General features: G+C 36.3%; 1 protein-coding gene across 3 annotated transcripts; it reads left to right on the forward strand.

The window, feature by feature from the left end:
• Window positions 1-8,603: 8,603 nt before the first annotated feature.
• LOC137713391 (uncharacterized) lies at window positions 8,604-10,623 on the forward strand. 3 transcript variants are annotated; one of them, XR_011065299.2, is made up of 3 exons: window positions 8,604-8,874; window positions 9,004-9,814; window positions 9,935-10,623. XR_011065299.2 is itself a non-coding variant. In XM_068452682.2 (2 exons), exons 1-2 carry the CDS (start codon window positions 8,730-8,732, stop codon window positions 9,525-9,527), a joined length of 669 nt encoding a protein of 222 aa, XP_068308783.2. In that variant the 5' UTR covers window positions 8,614-8,729; the 3' UTR covers window positions 9,528-10,623. The 3 variants fall into 3 exon arrangements, 1 of the variants encoding a protein (XP_068308783.2); XR_011065300.2 differs by having other exon boundaries at window positions 8,614-8,874; window positions 9,004-9,847; XM_068452682.2 differs by having other exon boundaries at window positions 8,614-8,874; window positions 9,004-10,623.

Raw genomic sequence — 10,623 nt, forward strand, 5'->3', positions numbered from 1 at the left:
CATAATCTGGACCGTTGAAATTTAATCTAACGGTTACAAATAGAGAATTCTTTTAAAAGTTATAATTACTATAACCGTTGGATCAAATTTCAATGATCTGAATCCTACTTTATGGATTAGGGTGCTACTACTAAAACCAAGTCGTTATTTAATCATTTGGACTTATATGAAACATTATTCTCAATCTAGTTTTAATTTTCTTTCTTCTTTTGCAAATGATGTCGATTGTTACTTTTATATAATTGAATGGGAGGAAGAATCTTTATAATTTCGTGATATTGTCAAGTAATATTATCAAGTTATGTATTTTAATTAAGAGGATTTATACGATAACTTGTGTTCAATTTTCCTTTTTCATGTTGGCTATTTTATAAAAAATAAAAAATGACAAATTTGAACTACAATTTGGAATGTTGGTTGAATGCTTGTACTTTGTAGTTCATGTAGTTAAGAGTAACTCAAAGTTTTTCATTTTGAAAATTAATGTGACTGTATGCTTTAGAGCTTGTATCTAGAGCAAGTGAGGACCAAAATGAACGAGAAAAAAACGTTGACCTAGTTGCTCAACGAGTTTTGATATGACAGTTTGAAAGCATAACATAGAAGAGATAAGGCAGATGAATATCTCATTCAGATTCTTTTTGTAAGAATTCTAGAAATCACTTCTTTATAATCATTCATTATTCTATGAAGCTAGTTTTCGTCAGGTAATATTTATGTTTAATTTTAAATAAAAAAATCAAAATAATTTTTAACTGTTAGAATGAACAAGTGATCTCCAAAATCTTTACCATCAGAATAAAATCCTATTCAGATAAGGCAACACCACAGCCGACTTTGACTACCATGGTCCATGGATGTATATTATTAGGCAATTCATTACTTGAACGTGGGTTTGTTGGTTGGGTCTGTTTCCACGGGCTTCCAAATTACATCCTAACGACTAAGCAACGAGATAGAGAACCCAGGGATGTATTGAGTTTCCTCGGATTTGGATCCTCTCCTGCGTCCAAGAAGAGAATCTTCCTGACTAAACAGTATAGGCTGTTAGATTTTTATTCAACGATTACAAATAGAGATGTCTTTTTAAAATATTAATTATAACCATTAGATGAAAATCCAACAATCCATACTGTTTGGTCAAGAGGATCATCTCCTTGGGATCAAGAGAGGATCCAAATCCAGTTTCCTCACCCCCTTGTGAGTTTGGGTTATCATTTGGAGACCCCCACTTGCTTGTGAGTTTGGGTTATCATTTGGAGATCCAAATTACTCCACCCTAGAGTGCAGGGAGTTAAATAGGAAACCCTACCATTATAACCACTAACTTTACATCATCATCGTCATACCATCATCACCATTGTCACCACCATAACCATTGCAACCACCATAACCACAATCACAACCGCAATTTTCACCGCCGCCTTTACTACCATTATTATCTTTGTACGCCAACCACGCCCCAATGTTGACACCACCATCATACCCTCGCAATTGTCTTTTCCATCACCATCACTGCTGCCACCGCTGTTATTAACATCGCCCCCATTATTATGTCCATTTTATCATTGTGTACAATTATATCACGTTTGTATTAAAATTTACCAAATGCTTTTACATTGATTTCCATACTCAACATCATTTATAAAATAAAACAATCTATCAAACACTAAATTGCTTTATTTTACAACTAATTATTTTTAAAGCATAATATAAATAATCTTTTTTTAAAAAAACACAGCAATCCCAAATTCATCCTTAGACCAAATAATTAGGACTCCCACCTAATAAATCTTGGTCAACACATATGAGATAAATGGATGAGTAAAATCGAACACCACCCGACCACCCCCCCCCCCCCCCCTCCCCCCTTTTCTTCCCCCAAAACAAAAAAAAACTACAACTTTAATCTCATAATTTCATTATAGTGAAAAATCCGCAGCAGTTCCATCAAAATTCTTCCCCTTTGTATGATGCTACGAATTTAGATGTTTTTTGGATTTTTGTGCCAGGAGTTCAATACTAGAGAGTCGAACTACTCAGTCTAATTTTTACGATTCTCTTTATTCCATCCTACCGCCCCACGTCCAAAAATACTAAATTTTTGAACAATCCGACTCTCTTTCTTTTAAACGGTCTAGATTACCTAATCAGTCGGTCTCGCAACATAAAAATTCATAAAGAGTTATGAACCACATGTCATGTGGACCAATGCCATCACCTCCTTGACCATACACAAAGAATCTTACCTCCCCTTCGGCCTATAAGTTTTGAGTCTTTTGCCACCACAAGAATGCAGTGGATGGAGTTTGCTCCTCGCGTCCGAGGAAATCCAACATAATCCTCGTCTGATATTTTTTACGAGGATTTTAGAGATTCATAAATTATATTTGTTTATTGTATATTGTACGGTTAATTTTTATCAAATACATGCTTATGTTTATTTTTAAATAAAAGTATTTAAAATCATTTTTAATCGCACGATATGCAATGGCGATCCATGGATCCCGAGGATAGGCAATGATCCGGACTCTGAGCTAACTGTCCCCGGAACAGGATCCCTCGCCGGCTGCCTTGACGCCACGCGTCCCTCCACGTGTCCTCTCAATAGGTGTTACCTTCTGCGTGTCGAACCTTCTGTAAGATGGGCGTGTATGACGAGTAAACGACATACACTTTACTGTCGGAGATTGGACCCTTTTATTTCTTTCCACAAAACTGGAAAATTACAATCTTACGGATTCCTTTATGAGTAAATTGAATCAGACTAAATTATGAAATGAAATATTCATTGCTACAAATATGCAATTTGAGGTCTTAATCCGAACAAACCGGACGTCGGCCCTCCCTAGTCAACGTATACCAATACCGAACTTTTGTGCCTTTGCCTACTGAAAACATTTGGCCGAAATCAAATAAAATAATATATTAATCACGAACTGGTGGTCCAATGGTAAAAGCAGGATTACAAAGTTTTTTTTAATTTAAAATTTTGAGGTCTTGGGTTTGAAATTTGCTGCTGGTGTAGAAGTCAGACTTGTAATCAAAAGAAGATTGAAATGCCTTGAGTCTTTTCGGTATCCAAAATAAGTGAATAACCATAATTTATCATCAGTTATCCCCTTTAAAAAAATAAAATAAAATAAAAAGGTAACAGATTGGTGGTGGAACAATTGAAATGATGTCGATGCCCACGCTAGCTTTCATGCTTGTTACCGAAAAAACGTCCCAACATGTCACGTCTCCAAACGTAATGGGCAATTATGTTCATGGAACTTGTGCCCTTTGGCCTTGTTCTCCTTCTCCAATTGCCTCATACACGCCTATGTGTTGGAGAGGTTTCCATGCATGTATGAAATCACCTCAGAGACACCGTAGCGTATTTGACAGCTAGTACAACGTGATGGATACTAGGCATTTTGCGTATCGATTGTAGCTAACTCATTAAGTCTTTCGTTGGAGTATGTTTGCAAGAATTAAATTAATGGCTTAAAACGCCACGATAACAGTAAACTCGTTTAACATCTGTCATTCTATTTATATATAAGAGGAGTGTGAAAACTTCTTTTCTGTTGATCCACCTTAAATTTTCACACAAAAATGCACAAGAAGTTGGTATGACGTTTGAAATTTGAACTGATCGTCTAGGGTTTGGAGATATGAGTTTACTTGGAGAATTCGCCTGAATTTAGATGCATTTATGGAAAGACAAATCCATGTCAAAGCATTTGTTTCTTTATATGGAACCTTTCGTGGAGTATCCAACTCATGAAATTTTGAATGATCCAAAAGCAAATTATTGGGTATTCACAACTGCAGGTGAAGTTAATTTTTGGTACTATCCATTAATTTTCTATTTTATGAATGATTACACATGGTATACAATTTGAATACAGTAGAAGGTCGATAATTTAATACTCAATAAATTAATAACTTCGGTTAAAAAATATTTTTGGCCGGTTTTAACTTAGGGATGATGTGCTAAATTTATAACTCGCTAAATTTATAAGATAACACAATGTAAAAATTCATATGGGTCTCAGTCTCATGTAATATATAAATCAATACTTTTATGTTTCTCAGTTTTTTTTTTTTTTTTCGTTAAATGTTCATAAAAAATAATAATGTAGTACACTGAATAATGTTCAATCTATTTTTGAAAGAAATAATTAGTTCATGAATTTACTTGGTTAAACAGATGCATAAATTATAAATTCATAGGACGAGAAACTATGTACAATATTTAAAAAAAAAAAAATTACCACTCATTATGTTTCTATTTAATGAATGATCTCAAAAGTGGGATAGACTCTCCATGGATTCTCTACCACTTCACGTTTTTTGCACAATATTTTATAATGTTGGTACGAAAATTGACGTTAAATTATGAAATGACAGATAATCCATAAAAAATCTCCCTTTTAAGTGAATTTCCTTGATATTTCTCCATATGATAAAGACAATATGTACAAGTCAATGTTCATGCATGCACATATTTGTAGTAAAACCAAAACCACATCATTCTTACTAGGAATGAAACTAGAAGATTCTGGTGGCAAAAACGACGTACACGTTTGGAAGCGGAAGCAAAATAATGCAAATATTAAGTCTCAATGCATCGAACGTCTATTCGATTTGTACAAGTTAAGGAATAGGATTCCATAGAAAAAGTGATATATTTTGTTCTTGACGTTTATTCCTTTTGGACATCGTTGACACATAATGAAATATGGAATCTGGTAATCTTGATGCATGATATCGCATATTATCACTAATTAAGAGTCTAATGACTATAAATAGAGTGTGACAAGGCTAAAAAGCAAGCAGATAAATAGAGATCGTCGAGAAAGAAGACAGGGAAAAGTAACCGTGGTTTTTCTACTATATACTCTTTTGTTAATCAAAGAAACGTGATTTCTCTACTTAGAGAAATCACAATTAGACGTAGGCAAAAATTTTGTTGAACCAGTTTAGTCTTGCGTGTTTCTATTTATTCTCTAATTTGCTAAATTTAATTTATTGCCGAATTCAAAGAGCAACATTTGAAGGAGAATGAGAATTATAACTATTAGTTATTTAAGAACATTCTCTTTTTTATTATTGAATTCAATTTCTTTATCTTCCACAATTGCTCGTACTACCAAAAGATTCGATTTGACATTTTAAACCCCTTAGACTTGAATGAGGATCTTCTTTTGTGAGAATCCAAAAGGTCTTTTAATTTCGTCGTAAATTGTACAGTTAATTTTCATCAGATTTTATTTGTATTTAATTTTCAACATAAAATTTAAAATGGTTTTTGACCGCACAATATACGAGAAATGAACATGATTAAAGGGTAACAAAGAGGATCCGGAGAGGATCTTCGTTCCTTAGACTCTATTGTTACCAATTTTTTTGGAGTTATTAACGGTGGTACATGTACAGTGCAAATTCCTATTTAATGGGAGCAATCCAGTGAACCTAGTTTCTCGAAGTCGAAACGAGCTGAAAGTGAACTTCAGGTTCCGGTTAGCGAGTGAAATAGGCAATGGTGTTTAAACGAGGGTAGTTTTATCTACACACCTATTTGTACTTCTCATACATCTTTTTTAATTTTCTACCGTTGAATTGAATGAATTGAAGAAAATCCATGAATATAATCAAATGAATTGAAAAAAAGTTAACAAAAATGTGTGTAAGATAAGGGTAGGTGTTTGGATAGCACTATCTTTTTTTTTTTTTTTTTGAAAGAAACGATAGAGTAGTATTTCATTGAAATTTCACAAACAATTGCAGAGGTTGCCAATCGGGTGCATAAGCTCCACCAAGAAATTGATTTGGAGTAAATTTGCACAGTGTAAGAAACAATAGTAAACCCCTATATGGCTACCACAAACATTGTCCTATCCCTACAAAACGTCATCAATACAAATCTATTACAAAAACACGATAAACGTAACAGACTTATACCGGTGACCACATAGGGCAAAAATGTGAGGCCACATAAAATCATCCCAATAAAGCGAGACCATAAAAAGTCATTGTTAAAAGACGAGACCACGAACTCAATGCACAAAGCGAAGACAACTTCAACCACTGCAAACACCCGACCACAACATTCATAGGGCAAGGCAACAAAATCAAACACTACTCCGAGAAAGGACCACCGATTAGTTCATCTCAGCGAGCAAGACACGAATCAAGTAGAGTAAACAATACTCAAGTAGAGAACTGCGTCACTTCCGATGGAGGAGGGGTCTTGGAGTGTAAAGGGAAGGGGCGCTTGGATCCGCTAATATTTATATGGTTATACTCTTCGTCAATCTTTTTATTCACAATAAGAATGATGCATCTGTTAATCTAACGGCTATAAACAAGTTTATATTAAAATGTGAATTTGCATTGTAAAAATATTCGAAAAATGATCAAGTTAAAAGGATGATATAAGAATAAGGCTTCTTAGCCAAAATGGTCCCTAAGATTTGCATAACTCCTCACATTGGTCCCTGAGATTTCAAATCAATAGAAGTGGTCATTGAGATTGTCCACCATCCATCATTTTGGTCATTCCGTTAAAAACTCCGTTAAGTGTCCCGAAGCTCTTGGCCGAAAGTTTGGGCAATTTTCAAAGTTTCGTAACTCAATCGTTTCTTAACCAAATTCGATCCATAATATATCAAAATGAAGATAGTAAAGTGTAGAATAAGATTATACCTATTTGGAAGCCCAATGGTTGCTAGAGATGGTTGGAAAATAGCCTCAAAGTTGACTAGTTCGAGGGAAAACTGGAAAACTCGCCAAAAGCTAGGCAAACTTTAAATGTTCATAACTTCTTCAATACTCAACGAAATCAAGTGATTCAAAAACAAAAATCATACTTCTCGATGAGATGAAGAGAATCGTACATTTTTCAGCGGCTAAATCACCGTGGTTTGGCTAGAAAAAGGCTTGAAAGTGGCTAACTTGAGACCAAGATAGCCACTTTCGAGCCATTTTTCAGCCAAACCACGGTGAGTTAGCCACTGAAAAAGGTACCATTATCTTCGTCTCGTCTAGAAGTATGGTTTTTGTTTTTGAATCACTTTATTTCGTTGAGTATTGAAGAAGTTATGAACATTTAAAGTTTGCCCAGTTTCCGGCGAGTTTTCCAGTTTTCCCTCGGACTAGCCAACTTTGAGGCTATTTTTTGACAATCTTCGGCAACCATTGGGCTTCCAAATAGGTATAATCTTACTCTTCACTTTCCTATCTTCATTTTGATATATTATGAGTTCGAATTTGGTTAAGAAACGATTGAGTTACGAAGCTTTGAAAATTGCCCAAACTTCCGGCCAAAAGCTCCAAGACACTTAACGGTTTTTTTAACGGAAGGGCCAAAATGATGGATAGTAGACAATCTCAGGGACCACTTCTATTGATTTGAAATCTTAGGGACCAAAGTGAGGAGTTATGCAAATCTCAGAGACCATTTTAGCTAAAAAGCCTTAGAATAATATTGCACATCTAAATCAGTTCAATATCATGATATTTTTATTGGGTATTGTAATTCACACGCTCATTTTTATTTTTACACTCTCTATTGATGTATGTCTTTTAACCATCTTTAACTTATTCGATTCGAGGATCGAAAAGGTGTATAGAAATTGGATTCTTCTGTAGGAAGTTTAAAATTCTTAAGTGGAAGTCTAGGACGGAGAAAAGATTTCCACCAAAGCTTACAAATTAATTAATCCGAGCTTTTAAAATTTGATCAAACGGGGTAAAATTATTATAACTTTTAAATGGGCCCCTTGTTTGTAGCTGTTGAATCAAATTTTAAAGATCCAAATTAATTTATTAGTGAGTTTTGGTGAGAGAGATCCGGAGAACGGAGAAGATCTCTTCCAAAAGATTGCAACTTAACCATCAAATTAACAGTTGTCGGCATGTAAATAGATTACCAATTTCGTGATGATTCCTTTTGGACTTTTGGAGTCAGTGACCTCCGAATCAATTCGATTTAATTTCAAAACCACTTCCACTTTTCTTTTCAAATACGAAAAATAAATATTTTAAAAAATTAGTAACTTTATTTTTTATGATGACTCACTGGTCCCGCTACCTAAATGGGCCCAGCGATGCCCATTCCATCTTGCTTTGAGTAATTTTGAAAAGGATCATCGCCGGATTATTTTTTTAAGGATCATTGTTGGATATTTTTTCTAAGGATTCTAGAGATTTTGTGATTATATTGTGTGATTAGTTTTCATTAGATACTATTTATATTTAATTTTAAATTTTAGAATGATTTCTAATCGCATGATATACGATGAACGATCACAATTACGAAATTCTTATAATTCTCAGAAAAAGATTGGACTAGGATCCTTTTTCATTTCAGGCGGCCTTTTGTTTAACAACGAATGAGAAAAAAAGAAAAATAATATCCGAAGAATAAATCAGCGAAATTCAACAGCAAAGGCAAAGTAATTACTAATTACAATTAAATTACGACTATGAATTATAATTAGAGGAAACGACCGCGAGATTAGTATTCCTTCGTTAGCGCGTGGGCCTCTCGCTGACGTCACCGTCACTCCTCCCCATCTATAAATACTCTACAAAATCACTCCCTGGGGTTTGAACCCTTAAGCACCTCTTCTCCTCCAAAACCAAAACCCTTCTCTCTCCTCTCTCTCGCAGCTCTCTCTCTCTCTCTCTAACCAAACAGCGGCTTTTCTCTCTAAAACCGAAACAGTCGAAAAGCCATGGACCTCAACAAAGCACCTGAACCGTTGAAGATCCTCTGCAGCTATGGTGGTAAAATCCTCCCCCGCCACTCCGACGGCACGCTCCGATACGTCGGCGGCCACAACCGCGTCCTCGCCGTCGATTCCTCCATTACATGTACAGGTGGGTTCGATCGTCTTCGATTCGATCTTTTTCTTTCGATTCTTGCTTGATTTCTTGAATTTTTTTACTCGATTTCAGTTGCTTCGTTTGAATTTCGATGCTGATTTTGAGTTTTTTCTGTGTGTTCAGAGCTAATGGAGAAGCTTAAGGAGTTCTGTGGCTACTCTGTGGAATTGAGGTGTCCATTGCCGAACGGAGATTTGGAGACCTTGATTGCCGTAAAGTCCGACGAGGATTTGACGAATATCATCGAAGAGTACGATCGAGCTTCTTCTCTGCCTCGTCCTCTGAAGATCAGAGCCATTCTCGCGCCGCCGAAGTCCCCGAAGCAAATCTCGCCTCCGATGTCCACTGCTACGAGCGGCGGTGACTCGTCCCCTTCGAAATCGCTCTTCTCATCGACCGATTCGCCTCCGAAACGTTTCGTTTCGCCTCAAGTCTCCCCGCCGGCTGGACACCGCGCCGGGTATCAGAGAGGGTCCGGACGAGTCCGCTACTATCCTTGCCATGTCCACACTCAGAGGAGCAAGCCCTGCGACATGTCGTATGTTCATCATTATCAGCAATATCGTCACTACCACCACCACCACCACCACCAACACGTTCCTCACTGCGACATGTCGTATGCTCGGAGCTTCCCACAGAGAACCTAGATGACGTAATTAATCTAAAATACATTTTAAAATACAAATTACAAGGGGTGAAACTTTATGATTGGGTTTGTCGAAAGAAGGAATTTTAATTTTCTTTTTTTTTTTATTTTTTATTTTTATACATTTTTGAGGTGGTTTGGTATATAATGACAAGAAAAATACAGTAGTACTTGAATTCGTTGCGCCAATCGTTTGGATTCCGTTTGTCGCCGTTAAGTCAGCGCTGTCTTGTCAGCAGCATGCCCTCCGTGCGTGCCACGTAGTGCTCACAGTTTGTTCAGAACAAGGTAGTCCAATTAAAGTCGGTCCGCCGTTGACACGTAACGTTTCTGTTACACCTATTTTGTTGATAATATATTAATATTTGATTTGCTGTGCTAATTATTGTTTATCTCTTTAATGTGCAGGTGGTTGTGGCGTTTCACATGGAACCAGATGTCGTTTTGGCTGCGGGCCCGTGAGGAATATTCCCAAAACGCATGCGCGCTGAAATTAAGGGGAATTGGAATGAAAATTAAGAGTCATAATACGGCCTTAAAATGAAATTAAATAATTAATGATAATTAGGAGATGAACCTTCTTAGCTGTTGCCAGGAAAGCTAAAACGAATATATCTTTATTCAAACTTGGCTTGAGGGCTGGCCAGTCGGTCCTCAAGTAGGAGGAATGACTTTTAAAAGGGACAACTTGGCTTGAGGGCTGGCCAGTCGGTCCTCAAGTAGGAGGAATGACTTTTAAAAGGGACAACTTGCCTTGAGGGCTGGCCAGTTGGTCCTCCTAAGTAGGAGGAATGGCTTTTAAAAGGGACAACTTGCCTTGAGGGCTGCTTCACATTCAAGTGTCCCAAAAATTGGAACTTTGTGAGTTGGAGTAACCTTTGGAGGGCTTCCAGAGCCTAATATCATATAAGCGTTACACGTCAGAGTACGGTAAAATATTGATTTAACAAGTAATTTCAGGAAATTGATAACTAAGAACAGATTCTCGCTAAACATGAATTTAAACTATATTACTGCTAGCCAGGCTAATCCCAACATCTTCACTTAGTGTAGATAATATCATTTGCTCAAAAAAAAAAAAAAAAAAAACTAAAGAA

Source organism: Pyrus communis, chromosome 14 (genome assembly GCF_041283825.1).
Source record: "Pyrus communis isolate YQ-2024b chromosome 14, ASM4128382v1, whole genome shotgun sequence".
NCBI lineage: Eukaryota > Viridiplantae > Streptophyta > Magnoliopsida > Rosales > Rosaceae > Pyrus > Pyrus communis.